At 51.3% G+C, this 17,661-nt stretch overlaps 6 protein-coding genes across 6 annotated transcripts; 3 read left to right on the forward strand and 3 right to left on the reverse strand.

Annotated features, from left to right (window-relative positions):
- Positions 1 to 555: 555 nt before the first annotated feature.
- N7532_001628 (putative C2H2 zinc finger domain protein) lies at positions 556 to 3,292 on the forward strand (the record flags this gene model as incomplete). Its single annotated transcript, XM_056614122.1, has 2 exons — positions 556 to 756; positions 902 to 3,292. The coding sequence occupies 2 exons, from the start codon at positions 556 to 558 to the stop codon at positions 3,290 to 3,292; spliced, it is 2,592 nt and encodes an 863-aa protein (XP_056479163.1).
- A 1,606-nt stretch (positions 3,293 to 4,898) lies between these two features.
- On the reverse strand, positions 4,899 to 6,330 carry N7532_001629 (uncharacterized protein; the record flags this gene model as incomplete). The annotated part of the gene is made up of 2 exons (XM_056614123.1): positions 4,899 to 5,766; positions 5,837 to 6,330. The coding sequence occupies 2 exons, from the start codon at positions 6,328 to 6,330 to the stop codon at positions 4,899 to 4,901; spliced, it is 1,362 nt and encodes a 453-aa protein (XP_056479164.1).
- A 762-nt stretch (positions 6,331 to 7,092) lies between these two features.
- On the forward strand, positions 7,093 to 7,482 carry N7532_001630 (translocon subunit SSS1; the record flags this gene model as incomplete). Its single annotated transcript, XM_056614124.1, has 3 exons — positions 7,093 to 7,236; positions 7,300 to 7,327; positions 7,442 to 7,482. The coding sequence occupies 3 exons, from the start codon at positions 7,093 to 7,095 to the stop codon at positions 7,480 to 7,482; spliced, it is 213 nt and encodes a 70-aa protein (XP_056479165.1).
- A 623-nt stretch (positions 7,483 to 8,105) lies between these two features.
- Positions 8,106 to 10,478, reverse strand: N7532_001631 (WD40 repeat domain-containing protein; the record flags this gene model as incomplete). The annotated part of the gene is given in 6 exon segments (XM_056614125.1): positions 8,106 to 8,353; positions 8,406 to 9,171; positions 9,226 to 9,477; positions 9,495 to 9,590; positions 9,668 to 10,053; positions 10,112 to 10,478. The coding sequence occupies 6 exon segments, from the start codon at positions 10,476 to 10,478 to the stop codon at positions 8,106 to 8,108; spliced, it is 2,115 nt and encodes a 704-aa protein (XP_056479166.1).
- Positions 10,479 to 13,704: 3,226 nt separating this feature from the next.
- N7532_001632 (sorting nexin-3) lies at positions 13,705 to 14,374 on the forward strand (the record flags this gene model as incomplete). The annotated part of the gene is made up of 3 exons (XM_056614126.1): positions 13,705 to 13,782; positions 13,943 to 14,264; positions 14,346 to 14,374. The coding sequence occupies 3 exons, from the start codon at positions 13,705 to 13,707 to the stop codon at positions 14,372 to 14,374; spliced, it is 429 nt and encodes a 142-aa protein (XP_056479167.1).
- A 1,003-nt stretch (positions 14,375 to 15,377) lies between these two features.
- On the reverse strand, positions 15,378 to 17,354 carry N7532_001633 (telomere repeat binding factor family protein; the record flags this gene model as incomplete). The annotated part of the gene is made up of 1 exon (XM_056614127.1): positions 15,378 to 17,354. One exon carries the CDS (start codon positions 17,352 to 17,354, stop codon positions 15,378 to 15,380), a length of 1,977 nt encoding a protein of 658 aa, XP_056479168.1.
- Positions 17,355 to 17,661: the final 307 nt, after the last annotated feature.

Below are 17,661 nucleotides of genomic sequence, written 5' to 3' on the forward strand. Positions count from 1 at the left end.
GCGCATCGCGAGCTCTGCTTCTGCTCCACACTAGTTTGCTTCATTCCAATCCGTCGGGCTGTGTTGGAGCTGCTGCGATGACCTCACGCTGCGATTGTATGCGATAAAATACAATTGTATCAGCGGCATGTATTCTTTGCCCTTTCTCAGACCGACTTCGTATCATACGGCGTATCGCTGGTAATTTCAGTACGCCCTCCGCTGCCTTCTGCTCTTCGCTGGCAGAAGGCAACTGGACGACTACAAGGGGTCGTTTGAGACCGTTGTTCCCTTTTTCTTTTCCTAACTTTTTTTTTTCTTTTTTTGCTTTTAAATCTCCGTGGCATTCGGGAGGCGCCTTTCCTTCTATAACAGCGGCACCCTCCCCACCTGGACTCCTCTTAGCACTGATCTCTCAAGTTTGGCATTACTATTCACCCGGGCGTGTTTTCAGAGGCCCAACCTTTCCTCCCGTTGAACTATAAAGCACCCTTCCCTCCTGCCTCCCGCCAACCCTCTTTTTTTCCCCTCCCCCCAATCTGTCTGGGTATTTGCACCAGATAGGTCGTCGTCATCATGCATTACCATCCGAATCATTACTGCAACCCAAACGATACAAGCTATGCCAGTAGGGCCGCCGACGGCGAGGACGAGGACCCAGAGCAACATCGTCCCGACCCGTTGACGGAGTCGGTAGCAACCATGACCCAAAGTATCTATGGAAGCGTCGGGTCCTACCATGAAGCGCTCCAGAATACAGCTGTGCGGTCGAACCGGGTAAGTTGCGAGGCCACTGCTGCTCCTGCCCTGGCATTACTGAGCTGTCATTAATTGTACCTCTCATCGGGCAACTGGGAGCTAATCATCCTGTTCATAGGGGTCTGACTTCTCGTCGTATCAATGTCTCACAAGCTCCGACCAGACCACCACAAGCGAGACGAGCTTTGACCGGGCAGACCTGAACAATTCCTCAGGCTCAATGGACGATCCGGTGAACGTTCCTCGTCCGCCCCCAGCTGATCCGGTAGACTTTGTCGGGGTGGGTAGTGGGATGACTGAAATCACCCCAACGATCAACTTTCAAGGTGACGATGTCTTGACCGGCATTAATCACGAACCTTTCTCTGCCGGGGACAGTCTGGAGACAGGCCTGATGGCCGCAGCGTCTGATGTCGGCAGGATGGCCCTGGCCGGCTTGACGACCAATGACACCCATCGCCCCCGGTCTGGCCAGGAACTTCTTGACGAGTCACAAAAACAGATAAACAATGCGTTTACTCTGTACCGCAATGGGCAGCTCGACACACGCAATAAAACCGCAGCTCAACAGAGCCTGACTTATTTCCTCGGCCTCTTAAACTCTACACAACAAGTACCCCTGCCCCCTCCCAGCTCTTCAGCATCTGGTCCTCCCCCTGCCACTACCCGAGAACATTTCAAGTGTCTCACCTGTGGCAGTGAATCTAGAAATAGAGGATCGTTCAAGAGGCATGTCAACGACCAACATCACCCCGAGTTCGAATACCTTTGCACCAAGCCTGGCTGCAGGACGAAACAGCACCGCAAGGACAAGATTCGGACTCACGTTCGAACTCACGGGGAGTGGAACAACTGGCACAAGCGTCAGCTCCTCTGCCCGTTGACCTGCAGTCTCTGTCCGATTACCACGCCCACCTGGGACCATTTCTACAGATGCTTCATCTCGCACTGCGTCGTGAATGGCTCCGAAGGCACCAATTCCCGACGCAGCAGTGCCGATGCAGGTCAGGGAGGTCCTAATGGCAACGTCACTGGCCCGCTCGCTCCGGGTGCTAATGAACAGCCTCGCCGATCAAGGGGACATCTCGATGTCCCCGAAGGACCTCGACGCCGTCAAACTCCAAGCCGTCGTGGGTTTGGAATGTCCCGCGAAGGCTCAAATTCCTCGAACCCCAGGTGTGTACCTCGTCCGGCCGCTTCCAGAACCGAGACGCCTGGGAATCGACGCCACCTTCACCACCATCATCCGCCGGGTGGTGTGGCTTCGCGCCATGCACGCCCGGAGCCAAGGTCCAGGAACTCACATGGACCAGGATGCTTCAACTGTCATCACACCTTTTACAATTGCCCCATCGCATTCTGTAACAATCAGGGGCAGTCGACAGATGTCTGCCACATGTGTTTTTCTCCAGGAGCGAATGCGACAGCCGTCGCTTCTAACCATCCTCGTCAGTCCCAAGGATTCGAGGAACTCATCTCCCCACTGGATACTTCTCACGGCATCGACCCGGCCGTTCTTTTCGAACAGACAGCAGCTAGCTCCTTCCCCACAGGGCAGACTATGCAGTATTATGCCCAGATGGGCCAGTTCCACCCCGGACAACAAAACCACAGGAGCTTCCATGGCATGCCAGGAAACCAGATGAACTTCCCTGGAAACTACCAAGGACACGGCCCAAACAACCCCTCCACCTGGGTAGTCAGGGACACTACCCAGCCCGGTCTGAGTGAAGAAGAGCTCTGCGCGCCACCTCTGGGAGGCAAGCCCACATCGACCATAGGCGCTCTGATGCGTACCATGACATGGAAGATGTCACCTCTCGGATGGATCAACAAGCCATCTAAGAGTGTTCCTTTCACGGGGACTTATGGTGGTAAGCTCAACACAGTCTACTATACTGTTGTCTTCGGTGTATTAATCGAGTCAGGAATCGCTGTAACTCCTTTGAAAAGCCAATGTCTACCTCAGTCCTTCCGCTGCAACTGCGCCTGCAACACCCAAACCTCCAAATTAGCCGCCGACTTCTCCCGCGGCCGCCGAGTCGAGATGAGCTTCGCTCTATCTCCTAGCGGACCCGGCCCAACCCTCCGCAACAGGGTCCAGATTGTCGTTAAGCTCCTAAGTCTCCGTGGCGCAACAAGGAAGAAGACGGAAGCGAGACTTGCCATCGAGAAGGGTGGCAAGCCGATTCGAGGGCGGTCGCAGGCTGTTAAATGCGAGGACGAGGACGATGAATCCTTGGATGACGGCTCCATCTTTTCGGACTCTACTTCTGCGACGGACATGTCCCTGTTTGACGATCAAGAACCCGTCCCCGCGAGACAACCGTTCGAGACGGAGTTCACGCTCGATGTCGATATCCCTTCGTCACTCCGTCGTATCTCCCTCTGGACTGGGGGGTTGATGTCGGATTTTGGCGAGTGGGACTCTTGTGAAGCTGAGTTCTTTGATTCTGAAAAATTGTTTGAGTACTTCTTCAGGTATATTCTGTGTTTCATTATGGTTTTTGGTCGGTCGGCTGATCTTCGACTTTGTTCGCGATTGAATGACTGATCCTCTCTCTCTCTCTGTCTTCCTCGTTTTATCTTCTTCTTCGTCGTCTTCTTCTTCTTCTTCTTCCTCTTCCTCTTCTTCTTCTTCTTCTTCTTCTGGGCTTGGTGACACCTCCTTCCGTTTTCTAACCTGGCATCCTGCTTACCGACGATACCCTCCTATACCCCGATACCCCAGGTTAAGTTGGATCTCTTTTTTCTCTTCTAAAACCCCTGGTTTGCTTTTATTCTTCTTTTTCTTCCAACATATGTTATTTTGCGAAAAATAAAAATTCCCCTCTCGGGCCCGCTCAGCCTACCTCACCTTCATACACTGTGTTGGCGATCTAAAAGTGTACTACTTGGGGCTTGTACACTACTTTAGACGGGTATCTGCTTCTTCCTCTCTTCGTTTTTTCCCTTTCCATTCTTTTCGACGATTTGATTTGAATTTACGTTTAACTTTATTGCGATTGATCGTTTGGGCGGGCCATTGTCATGATTTACGAGTTACTGGGACGACTTACGAAGGGCAACCTTCAAATTGCATTATTATCTTTCACACGCGCTTACTTTGCATTGCTAACCGAATGGTAACGTTTCAATCTGTTCCATTTTGTATCGTAAAAACGAAAGATCGACAAAAATCAGCTGAAGGCTCAACTACACTAATCGCACCGCTTCGTAATCACCATCATGTTTTCTACAACGTAGTAACCTCCTCGCCCGTACGAAGCGTACTCAACTCAAGGTAACTTATTTAAGGCCACCCACGCCCTTTAAACTGCTGACACCCTCGCAGTTGACATAATAACTTAAAATTCGGCACTGCCTCGCAGACAGCCTTGCCGGGCTACCTTGACGCTTTCTCCACCAGTCCCCGACCACCGAAGAAGCAAAGTTCTGCAGCATGCGTGTTTCAGTGCGCGAGTCATGAGATGGTAAAGGGAGAAAGAGGCTGTGCTTGTTATAGATTCACAAGACAGACTGGGTCAAACTTGTCCTGCTTACGGAGAGAGTACTTCAGCTGTATTTTTCTACTCCTGGCTGACAGCCCACTCTGAGCTCGAATTTATCAGCCAAGATTCATGAGTCAGGTTGTTCTTATGTAAGCTGATAATCACACGTCGATAGCAGAAGGTGTTACAGATACACACAATCTGGGCTGTTGGTATTGCAGGACGGTTCTTACTTGTACATAGCCGGCCCAGTTTGATGACCTCGCCCCTCCGCAGTGGACCTATATCGAACGCAGAATAAGACAGAATGCTTTTCGCCAGATAAGAATATTGTACACGTCAAAAGTAAAAACCCCGTTTCAATTGCATCTAATACACCGAAGGAAAGAGAGATACCACTGAAAAATCTCGAGCCAGGAAAGATACGGGGAACCGGACTTCCATGGACAACGAAGTTGCGTGGCTTTCACGACTAAACGCCGGCAAGCGAAACCGTCCCAGAAAAACAATGATGGTAACAAAAATAAGCGAAATAGAAAACGGGAAAGAAGACGATCGTTCAGCATATGGGCTGGTAAAGCGTTCGTAGCCAGCCGTAAAGGAAGATGGGGTTAGATGTGGATCGAGGGTAAGAAGCTATCTTCCCAGGTAAGGACGTTTCCAGAAGCCCTACTCCTGTCGACTGCGCTTCGCACCGTGCGGGTTCCATGAAGCATCATTTCCACCGCCAGTACTACCCTGATTGAAGAAGCCTTGGTTGAAGGCTGCCGGGTTAGGACCCTGGAATCCTTGGCCTGTAATGGTGTCAGACGAGACGTTTGACAGCGAGCGCTCTTCCTCATCCGCAGCGAATGGCTCCGTAGGACCGTAGAGCGGCCATCCGGGGGTGGTCTGAGGATAGGTGATCGCCGGGTAGCTGATCTGAGGCTGGGGGTAATAGTACTGACCTTGCATTCCCATGTTCATCATGGGATTCATCGCTCCAGCCATTGGATTCATGGCCATGCCGCCAGCCATTGGGTTCATATTTGGCATACCCATCATGTTGTTGCCGCCCATGTTCCCACCACCTCGTCCACGCATACCACCTGGTCCACCGCGCATGCCGCCCATCATGCCTCCGCGGTTGTTGAAGCCGTAGTTCTGCATACCTCCCATGGGACCGCCCTGGAAGCCGCCCATCATGCCGGGACCACCGCCGCCTTGGAAGCCACCCATGTTGTTGAAGTTGCCACGGTTGTTGTAGTTGCTGCCCCCCATACCACGGTTGTATCCACCACGTCCGCCACGGTAGCCACCGCTGCCCATGTTCATGCCGAAGTTGCTCTGGCTCCCACCGGCATTGAAGTTGCCGCCCATGTTTCGGTTGTCCTTGCGCATGGGCGCGTCTTTAGGGAGGGTCTTGAACGGGTTCTGGTGCGGGTTGGTGTAGGTGACCATATGCTTGCGACCTCTCTGTCCCGGTGCTTCGCCCGATTCGATCTTGTGCTTGCTGGCGGTCGCAGCTTGGGTTGTTGTGAACTCGACGAAAACTTGTCTGTCAGATGGATTAGCATAGTCGTTCGATGATATACGAGGAAAGGAAGCGCAAACGCTGAATGACATACCCCTTGCTCTTGCCATTGACCTTGTGTTCGCTGAAGGTCACATCCTTGAGCTCGGCTTCGGCACCGGCGGAGTTGATCCAGCCACGGATTTCGTCCTCTGTGGTCCACCAGAACAGGTCAGAGATAATCAAGGCAGTAGTCGCATCTGGGTCCGATGGACGGTCATCATAGTCCTTGCGCTTGACCCCGTGAGGGGCCTGAGCATCTTGGGGTGTTTTCTGTTGCTGGTTCATGGTTTGGTCGCCGCTGTTTGCGGAGTGTGTCGGGTCGGTAGAAGGATTGGGCTCCGCGGGCGCGTTGTTTGTGCTGTTCGGATCGCTGCCTGTGTTGCTGCCTGCGTTGTTTGTGTTCGCGGAAGGTTCGGCAGAAGTCGACTCTGGGGCGTCTAGGACCAGGTCGGTGTCATCTTGATTCTGGTCGCCTGGCTCATTGGTGTTGTAACCACTGCCATCCCCATAAATGTCAATATCGAAGTTATCATCTTCCGTAGCCATGGTGCACTAGGAGATCCTAGTCCTCAGGGAGCGCAGGCTGAGAGCAAGTATTCGATTCTGGAGATAGTGATGCTGGAAATACAGGCCCTTGTGGATCTTTCTGTGCTCTTCTTGCTTGGCTTGTGACAGGGAGACAATTGCCTATTGGCAGCGGCGGATTAGTATGAGAAGTCAGAGGAGATAACGCCAGCAGATGTGAAAGAGAAACAGGCAGAATCGGGAGCAAACACAAGACAGTCGCCGATGCCTACCGTCCGCCCAGGCCCAAGGATCACAGACGTCGAACAAAAGCGCCCAACCAGGCGGGGTCACCACGAAGAACAAACGAGAGCACACAGAGAAGAGACACAAAGGCAAACGTACAGTCCGAGACCAATTTGCCTCCGAGCGCGAACAAGACGAGTGACAACCGAGGCGCGTACAGAGATGAGGATACCTTCGAGCTCCGATACAGGGGAAAAGATAGGCTGCCACAGACCGGCAGGAGCGAAAACCGCGAGGGCAGACACACAAAAGAGAGTTGATCAATTCCTTCCTCGACCAGGGACCACGGAACAGATGTTGAGAGCGTCGGATGGAGATCCAAAGCAGTTGGTTCGAGCTGGAGGTCCAAAGGGAGGCGCGCCGGTCGGAAAAAGGTTGCGCCGGTTCCCCAGGATCGGAGGAGCCATTCTGGCCACTTCGGCCATTGCTGTCCTCTACTACCTCGTTCCCTCCTTATTCCCCTTCTTCCTCTCCTCTTTTCCACCCTTCTCATCCACCATGTCTGAGACTTTCCAAGAGCTCGCCGATATTCCCAAGGACTTTGTCCGCGAGGGTTCCCTCTTCATCAAGCGCTGCACCAAGCCCGACAAGCGCGAGTTCATTAAGATCAGCCAGGCTGTTGGCATGGGTTTCCTGGTCATGGTATGTCTCATCCTTCATTTTGGGGATCTCGTCTTTGCTGCAGCTTAACTAACTGGCTATTAGGGTGCCATTGGCTACTTCGTTAAGCTGAGTACGTGATACCGCCGATCGCTCATTCGCTCTCCGAGACAACCGCTCTCCGAGTCGACCGCATCGACAAACCATTGCTGTGGAATACGGATACTAATTACTTTTTCCTCTGCAGTTCACATTCCCGTCAACCAGGTTCTGGTCGGTGGCGCATAAATGCCTCGATTCATATATCCGATGAGCTGGAAGCTGGAAAGGGGGCGAGTGAAGACACCGGACACCAGCACGGAGAAGACCAACGTCCTCCGATGAATCACCACGAGCACGTCCGAGCGAAACACCTCGAGTACTGTCAGTCGCGCGTTAGAGGGTGGACCCGCGGACTTAAACCCAGTCGCGAAGGGTTCTTTTTGTTTTACGTTGCGGCCAGCACATCACATTGGCCAATTTTTTGGTTGCGCTAGAGGGAGTGCCTCGTCCGCCGCTCTTGAGATACCATATACCACTATTCATTCCTGTACCAATAGGGGCTATTGTTTTGTTCTAATTGACGACCCTTCATACCCATATCCGATTCTTCAAATTGTTCTCGACTCGCCTGCCCTACGACGCAGCGGTGCGCCTGTCTACTTATTTGGTATACGATGCTACCATGGTTGCCTAAGGCATTGTTTCTGGTTACTTTCAAAACCACGGAGTCGTATTCGAATGTTCGTTAGTCGTTACACTTACAGCCCGGAAGGGAAAGAATATGCACAAATCCTCCCAGATGAACAGGATTGAAGCCAGTCGAAATCTTTTTTGGAAGATCAGAAATAACTTGTCTGGTACCCTCCGTTTCACCACATTTCGTCTTCGTCATCCTCATCGATGGACTGTCGACGCACCGGACGACTGCGCAAAGGGCGACGCCGCGAACGCGGAACGGGTGCGTGTTCACGATAGTGATTGAATTCGGGCACATATCGCAGCTTGTCATCGTAGCTCTTTCCAATCGGCGGATCACCCTCGTCGTCGTTCGCACCGTCGTTCCAGGAATGTACGGTGCACGTACCGGTAGATAGGCCCCAACCATTCCAAGATGTAGCTGTGATCCAAATTAGCAAAATGCATCTGAATGAAGGACAATAATTAAGTACCTGCTAGAACCGGAGCATTCGGGTGCCAGCTGGCATCCCGAACGCAAGTCCTCCATAGCATTTCTCCGCTCATCTCATACGCCGTGGAAAATACGTCTAGCTCGCGAGGCCGGGAGTTCAAAGTTGCCGATCCGACGTCAATGGTCCCGGCCAAGGTGGCATCCATATTGTACACGTAGACTTTTCCGTCTTCGCTACCAGTATACACGTATCGAGAGTTCGTGCTTCCTGGAGGCGAAAAGTGGCAACGGATGAGCGTTTTCAGGACACGGTGGCCGCGGAACGTGACAACTGAGCAATCATGCTCATGAGGCTCATAGCAGTCATCGGGATAAGGCTCAAAGCGGTAATCAAATCCAGTGGTGTAACGAATAGCGTCGATCCGGTCGAAGTCAACGGTGGTCATCATCTTCCGCAGATCCCACAGTTTCATCGTTTGGTCCTTGCCGTTTGATAAAACGTATCTTCCATCACCCTTGCTGTCGACATAGGTGATACCTTCGGTGTGACCCATGAAAGCGCCTGCTTCGCGACCGTCCGCCATCGAACGTCGATCCCAGACTCGGAGGGTGGTATCATCAGAACCGGAGTAGAGCAAGTGCGGGGAAGATGTGTCGCCATAACAGACCGCGTTGACGTGGTGTTGGTGTCGGTCTCGAAGATTGAGGACTGGCTGTTTCGTTTCGATATCGTAGACAATGACCGAGTCTTCCGATGTACCTGCGACCACTTCTCGTCCATCTCCAGAAAAGCGAAGAGACCATATCTGGACAAAAACGTTAGTCAATTATAGCTTACAATAGTTTTCCGATTTACTTACTCCAAAATGTGAGCTACCCCAGCTTCGTCGTCGCCGTTGACCTGGCGGGAGAGAGAAATCTAATACAGTTGGATCGGAATCGTCCTCCGGGTCGGTTGTCGCTAGATACGCCTGGCTTCGAATTGAGCTGTAGACCAGAAAACGGTTGTCGGGGCTCAGAGTTGCATCGGTGATTGTCCATTGACCGAATGGATAATCGACGGTCTTGTAATATTTCCACTCGAATGGGTTGGATGTGTCGTACATCCGGACCTTGAAATCTTGTGCACAGCTGAAAAAAAGTTTCCGTCATCGGAGAATTGACCGGAGTAGCTTCGCGAATCGTAGTGAATGATCTTATCTGCCACCGAACCTGGAATCATTCGCTGGAATTAAGCCAATAGTTAGCTCACCTAGTATCTTGTAGAATGGTGTTGAGAGTTAGGGGGTTTGGGCAACTTACCTGACTGAGGGACTGGTCGGTCCTCCTACGTAAGCCATAAGGCTCAACACCAAGCTCGCGCCACATAAGGTCAGTCGCAAATGCTCTCTTGCGTTTCTTCAATCGATCAACATAGTGCTGGTTGGTTCCGAAGTGACCCTGACCCATCAATTCCGTACCCTCATCACTCGGCACTTTGGGCTTGGGAAATTGTTTACCGCCCACTGCCCGCCGAGGACGCATTCTGCGTATGAATGCTGCATCAAGGTCGTCGTCATCTTCATCGTCCTCGTCTTCGTCTTCATCGTCTTCATCGTTTACAGCGAGATGTGTAGCCCAGCCGTTTGATTGGAGGATATGTTGCAAACCGTTCGCCGCGAGTAACTCGAAAATCTGCGCTGCAGGTACTAAAAAGAAGTCAGTGAGGTTGTTCAAAGGATGCTTCGTTGTCAAATAAGATCATACTGCCGTGAGGCCCCCCAATCCCCGCTTCCCTGTCATCGTCAAGATCGTCCTGCGTCAGTTCGATCTGGATGTTGCCGATATTGATATGGGGGTTTTCTTCAGGCATTTCCGATGCGTTAGACATGGCTGCCTCGTGCAAAGCCCAGTAAAGTTCTGAGTGGTGCGACTCACCGTCGGAAATGCTGATGCTCAGCGGCTCATCCTCCGCATCGTCACCGTCCCAGTCGTCTTCAGCCTCCATGTTCCTTGGGGGCATGGTGTAGTCTGGGTCGTTCTCATCGTCTTCCTCGAGCCATTCCTGTGCAGGATGCCAGATTATCGAATCATCCCTCTCAGGCCCCGCCTGGTTAGACCCTGGCGAGCTCATGGTGGCGGTCCTGGTGGTTTGTAATGGGAGAGCTTATCGTCGATAACAATCACCGCTCGGCTTCCGACGCCGGCTTGGAATGGTTATGTCATCCCCGCTCGCCCCACTCTCCGCGACTGAGGTCCCGCCCTTAAATCCATTAAATCCGGTGCACCTTCCAGCCCGGTTTTTTAGGCTGATGCTGAGCTAGCAGACGATACTATATGATATCAAATTATAGATACGAGAGTATGTTGTTTGGATCTAAGTAGCCCTTATCACAATTACTCTCGACCTCGTGGAATTGCACTGCGAAGCGCTGGAAGCTGTTCCGCGACCTACGTTCGAACATTGGCCCAAGCCACCACAAGCTAGCTGTACTTGAGGCCTCCTGGTGCCTTCAATCCACCTAGAAAATAATTTCTGGTATAATATGTTGCCAAAGTCTTCAGCTATATGCAGCCACGTATCCCAAGCTATCTCATCAATTCCTTGATAATGATGTACTAGCTTGACCAAGTGCCTCTTGGTAATCTTCACATTACACTCGCTTTTCTTCATAAAGAAGCCTTCGCGGACTCGAGTTTCCGACGTATTGACTCTCTCGATATTGAAAGTCTTGAATAGCGTTACCAAAGTTTTTAGCATTTCCATCCATGCAATGGTCCAGGTAAGGCATTGAGTAGAATACGGCTGATGAGCTTTTGCTCGACCAATGTGTCAGAACAGAAAACATTTCACTTTGCTTTTTCTCAAGGGCGACAGAAAAGGATCACTCACCAGCACGAGAATGGCCGATGCCCATAGCGTAGGAGAGCTATTTTCCCAAATAGACGCGAGCAGCGACATGATATCCGCGTCAAAGCTGGAAAAATAATTTTCCTGATATCGAGCACTGGAATCTGTAAATTTGCTTTTATGCATGCAAGCAACCGGGGACACATTGGGATCCCGCTGTCAGGGCATTGGTTTCATATTTAGTCCCCGCATTTAGATGCGCGGGGAAAAGCATACTTGTAAGGAATGGCTGCACATTAAAGCTTTCTCCGAATAGATTTGATCGTTTCCGATCAATACACATGAGATTAAACGTACAATCTCGGGGACAAGTCGGATACTTCTAGATTTATGGGTTTTGGGGTAAGTACAGAGGTCATTCCCACCAGGCGACCTTCTGCGCATATGCTAAGTGAATCAAAATATCTCGAGTGAATCTACCCGTCGCAAATATTGATCAATTTACTTTATCCCAGATGTCCACTTATTAGAAATATCGGGACGAAAAACTCATGTCTGTAAGAGGCGAGTTCTTTGTGTTTCGTCTCCCTCGTTCCCTATTTTCTACGATAAACTTACTTGCCAATATAAATATCTTCTATGTAGGTGCATCATTTTTGGCAAGTATTATTGCATGCATATGTCATTCCATCTCCGTGTGAACTGCGAATACCAAAGCGATTGCTGTGTCTGGCCCCCATGTATCTCCTTGCATGGCTGGTGGATGACATTCCACGAGACCCAATCAAAACCTGCCGCTCAGCAAGCGATAGGCTCATATATATAAGCCAAGATAAGGCATTTGAGAACTAAATAAATAATTCGCCTGGCGATCGGAAGTGGCGCTAGCGTTCAGCCTTGTACAACTCGGAGCTACCTCCATGAGATGGAGTGCGGGACCGATGGCTCCGCTTAAGCTTAGAATCAGAGTATCACACATCGCGAAGAAACCAAGGAAGCAAATCGGTGGTATTCGTTTCGTCTGTCTACCCCTGGGCCTATTTGCAACCTGTGGAGGTCGCGGTAAACAGTTGGTGGATCATGAGTTGCCCGATGACATCCCTGTCCACCCGGGCGCTTGAGGCTCAGCCCGAACTCCACAGCCCCCAAAAATTCAGGGTTCATAGTGTTTAAATAGCACAAGGCGCTAGGTCTAAATTGCGAAGCTTTTTATCCGGGGTGTCGGGGTGGCATCTTGATTATCTGTTGTCAGATTATTCGTGACTTCTTCGACCTCTTGGATTCACGAGTAAACACCATGAAATTTATTTTCTTGTCGCTGATCCTGGTGACCTGCGGGATGGTATCGGCCTGGAACATATTGAAAGAATTTACGAACCATAATTACGGGGCCTGTGCAGTATGTGATGTCTTAATAAGATTGAAGTGCCTCCCAACTTTGCATGCCAACCGCAAACTAATACGAGAAACTCCTTCAGGATACATGCGCAAGTAATGCCTTGACATGGAAACCAGCCTATACCTGTAACAGCAAGCCGGAATGCTGGTGTAGAGGCGTTGACAACATCTTTTTCGAACGCCTGGAGTGCTGTATTGTCCAGGAGTGCTCGACCAACCTGACAAGTGAGTTCTTCGACCAACATCTTTGATGAATTACTAGTAGACTAACCCTTCTCATCAAAACTTAGCTATCAGCAACGACCTTTTGGCGTGGTGCTCAGATGACTCAGATACCTCGTCGCCAAATTCAACGACTACATCCAGCACAGGTAGTCAGACAACAACCTTACCGCTTGCGACCGCATGCTCCGCCACTTCGACGGCTAGCAGGAATAAAGATGATAGTAACACTAATCACGACACATCCCTGGCCGGGGGACAGCTTGCTGGGATCGTGATTGGCAGCGTGATCGCAACCTTTGCCTTGATGATAGCCCTTACCATGTGCTGCAAAGGTTCGAGACAGACAACTTATTCCAGCCCGCCACTTCCAATTCATACTGCGAGGAGATTAAACTCACAGAGGGGAGCTGGCACAGCTGTGAATATACAAAGACCGCGCCCTATTGTTGTGCCCCGAGCTGTATCACCGCCGCCGCCATATTCGGCCAAGGATGAACCAGCACCGCAATATGAGCCAGCGTAACCGAGGATCATGATAGATGAGTAGCTCTTCCCTGGAATAGTGGCACAGTTTCTTGTATATAGAAATTCATGATACTTGTTTCTTCAGTCGCATATATGACAATAATGAGGAATGTAAAAGTGTCACTGCCCAAACGAGCCCGATAAGCCCGGCGGATGTGGAGCAACCATTTTCCGGGCTGATAGAGCATCCCCCCGCTCCTCCACTTTGCATCGGTGGTGCGGAGACACGCATTAATATTCACTCTTGATTCCCACAGGGCTGCGTCTCATATATTCTCTCGCCTGCAGAGCACGGGTCTACCGCCTTCCGACGAACTTCCCCCTCCTTACAGACCGTCCTGGCCCACCCCCCCATCCCACCATGCAGTCCGTCCCGGAGTCCCGCCAACAGACCTTCGAGGAGATCTACGGACCTCCAGAGAACTTCCTCGAGATTGAAGTGAGTTTCCCTCAATGCCGCTGCATACTGTTCAAAAATCCTATCCATTTTCTCGGTGGTCTTGTGCCCTCCTGCTCAAAGCGCCCAAGTCCATTTCCCACCTCTCTACCCCCACCTCAAGAAGCTCTAAATACCATTCTAACAAATTCGCCATTATTAGGTTCGCAACCCCCAGACTCACGGCACATCGCGCAACATGTACACTTCCTACGAAATTGTTTGCCGTACCAATATCCCCGCATTTAAACTGAAGCACTCCGTCGTACGCCGCCGATACTCCGACTTCGAATACTTCCGCGATATCCTCGAGCGCGAGAGCACTCGCGTGACTATTCCCCCGCTGCCAGGAAAGGTCTTTACCAATCGCTTTAGTGACGACGTCATCGAGCACCGCCGGGAGGGGCTTCAGCGGTTCCTGCAGATTGTGGCAGGTCACCCCTTGCTGCAGACAGGAAGCAAAGTCCTGGCTAGCTTCATTCAGGGTCAGTTCGAACGTCTCGGACTCTTCGGAGAAACTCTCTTTGCCTCAGTTCTCTTGAACAGTTGCTAACTATCGTTTATAGACCCTAATTGGGACAGAAACTCTTGGTAGATTAGCTGTCTATTGAGGTCCTCGCTCTGGCCCTCGTTTGAATTGTCTGTGACAATTTCCCAATGTCTTTCTCTTCCCCTCTCGCCCATCCTCCATCTCATGTTTCCTTCATTCAGTACCTTGAGCGCAAGGTCGTGGGTCTCTCCCACGGTCACTATCTTCTTGTTTGCATGAGTGCGTACTGTCTATTTGACAAAACATAATAGACAGCTGTTCGTTAGGTTTCTAATGCCGTCATTGAACTTGTTCGATATCCGATATCCGATTAAGTTGTTCTTTTCTTGTGTCTCATACCTTTCACCGCCGCTATTCATCTGGTAGCAGCAATTTCGAGCTCTTCGCGTGACCAAGTTAAAAAGTATTGCACCAGCGCAGAATAATCATCGACAGCCAGTTTGTCGAAAACCTACTTGATTTTCGTTCTGAAAGCTCCACTTACAGATCAAATTCCAAATTTATCCTCGCGTAGGTGTCATGTATCGCAGGCCGACATTGTATTCGGGCTAATCCTTTCTTCTCTCCGTTTCTATCCTCACCGCACCTCACTTCAATATTATACCCTAGTAAAAGCTACTACCCTAGCTACATGTAGTAATATCTAATCAGTGATTTATACCCAGAATTCCCTTCGTAAATCTCGAAAGTCAATCCAAAAAATTGTGCTCCTGACCAGAGCATGCTAAGAATCACAGCCGTTCTTTCTATCTACAGGGTTACAAATACGGTGCTATACCAAGGTAGAATCACTTCTCATTCTCATTCTATACTTTCAAACAGAGCCATCGTGTACTGCGGGATATATGACTTGAGATAAAACAAATAAAAGAAACACCCGAGATGCCAGGCCCAGACAGCAAGCTATCCAATCCGAACGAAAATCAGAAAACGAAACTAGCTAGCACAAACCAAGTAAAACCAAGACAAACGAAAAAGGGAAAAAAAAGAAAAAGTTTTTAGACTAAATGAATAAAATAAGATAAAATCTTGTAAACGAGATCGAAACCTAACTTAGATCATCCCAGACCATAGGTGCAAGCGTATTGTCTTCCCACGGTGACGCAGTTCCCGCAGCAGTCTCGTCTAATGGGAAACCAAGGACACCTGTTGAGACAGGGTTGCCCGTCGAAGCATCGATGTATCCCTGCGGTGGAGGCAGGAAGGCTGGGTCGATAGGACCGAGATTGGAATGAGATGTCGAGGAGGGATGTCGGCTGTGTGCAGTTTGACGACGGGGAACTGTAGGCTTCGTCGGGGTCGACTCGGTGCTAGCGGGGAGGTCTCGAGGTGTCGGGGTGGCAGTACCAGATGCTTCAGGTTTGGGTTGGTTGAAGGCACTGCCACTCACCGAGCCCCCGTCGCGATATGCGTGGGGGAATTTAGTTCGAAAGCGGTCTCGCAGGTCTGTTGCGCGGCGATGGCTGAGATTGAGTCGGGGGTCTTGTTGGATTAGGGTCCATTGGAAGCCGTGGACTGCATAGCCTTTTAGCAGGGCCTCGTCTTCCGCGTTGGTGAATGGATTGCGGGAGCGGCGTTTGGTGTTCTTCGCGACGTGTGGTTCCGGGATGCCCAGGGATTCGAGGGTTGATTGGGATTCGTTTGAGAGGGTACGCCGAGTACTTGTAGGACGACTCTGGCTATATACGGATCCGAGTTCGGTGTCAGGCGTTGAAGAGGATATGCTTGAGGCTGAAGTTTTATGGGACCTTGGCGCCGGACTTCCTGATACGGAAATTGGTTCGGATTTCTCGGTCGTCGGGGTTGCGAGTGGTAGCTTGGTTTTGCCAAGTGTTTCGTCTGTGCCCTCGGTTTGAGCTCGATGGAGTGCATTGGCAAGGTAGTCTCGGAGTTGCTTTGTTGCCTCGTTGGGATCGGATGCGCGGTAGGCCCAGGGACAGCACACGCGGAATCGGTCCTTCAAGTTGGATGCAGTTCTTTTGTTGAATTTGAGCTCAGTTTGCGCCAAGATAGTTGTCCAGTTTCCAATTCCACACTTCACCACGCCGTGCAGTAATGCCATTGTCTCCTCCTCAGTCCATTTGCGTAGGTTCTTGCGCGATCGGCCTCGGGTCTTGGGGGAGATAGGCTCATTACCCTGTCGTACGCTAGTCATGGTCTTTCCACCTGCGGAGTCTTCCTTTTCGAGAACCGGGGGCTTAGATACATCCTCGGCCTCACGTCGGATATTCCGTTCTTTATAGGGTTCTTGTAGTTCGTCGTCGGGGTTCTCATCAAGAGTAGCGCCTAGAAGCTCCTCGATCTTCGCCTCTCTTCGTTCTACGGACTGACCTTCGGCTAGGGTACCATGGACAGAGACTAAATGGTTCGGATCCACGGCAGCGGCGGACGCAGCAGGATCCCGACGGGAGGGCTTCGTCAGAAACTGAGGGATAGACCCCGCTTCGATGGGAGGGAGAAGGGCAGCGTTCGGCGGGGGTTCATTCAACCCATTCAAGATCGCAAAGGGACCAAACGGTGGCGGACGCTGCTCTTTGTGCGAAGCCTGTGGGATCGGCAGCTGAAGATGTTCGCTAAATGACTCGGCCTGGAGCTCTAAGCGCCTTCTCTTGCGCTGACCATGGGACGCATCATCATCGAAGGACGAGAACGGGACTCGTTCCAGAGCGCGCAGATTTACAAAAGCGGGAAGAATGGGCTTGGGCGGGCGTTCCACATTAGACTGTGAATCTGAGGCCGGCTCGGCCTTTCTCGTTCGCGCGGCATTGAGAAACTCGGTCACGGTTGGTAGACCCTCTTTTGCGGTCGAAGTGGATGAAGTGGAGGGGATATTCCCGGTTGCTGCGTTGGTCTTGGGGATCGTCTGCGAGTCCCGCGCACCACTAGCGTTGGGTTCAAGAGGCGACGGGGCTCTGAGGGTTCGCGAGGAGACTGGCTCTCGCAGCGGCGCGATGCGCAGCGACAGTTGGGGCAGTTCACGGAGGTGGGATTCGTCGAGGGGCCGGAGTGCCCCGTTGGAATCCATCCCTCTAACAGCACGTGCTGACTGTAATGCGATATGACGGATTCATTGGGTTATCCATGATGAACAATCTAGTTTGCTTGGTTTCACTTGTCGACAGGAACAATAATTTGATGTGAAGGGAGGGTCGATAACGATAACCTTAGTAATTTGACGCGTGCCTCAGGCCAGCCGCTACGTCAGCTCCGCGCCCAGCTCCACCCGATCGGCCGGGGACTTCAGGAGATTCACCTCTCCATGCCAGCGGCAGTTGGGCGTCTCCAGTTCTCCTTCTTCTCCTACCGACTCCAGTCACATTACAGGTAAGTTT

This window comes from Penicillium argentinense, assembly GCF_028826775.1.
Source record: "Penicillium argentinense strain IBT 30761 chromosome Unknown utg000002l_segment0_segment0, whole genome shotgun sequence".
In the NCBI taxonomy this organism is placed as follows: Eukaryota; Fungi; Ascomycota; class Eurotiomycetes; order Eurotiales; family Aspergillaceae; genus Penicillium; species Penicillium argentinense.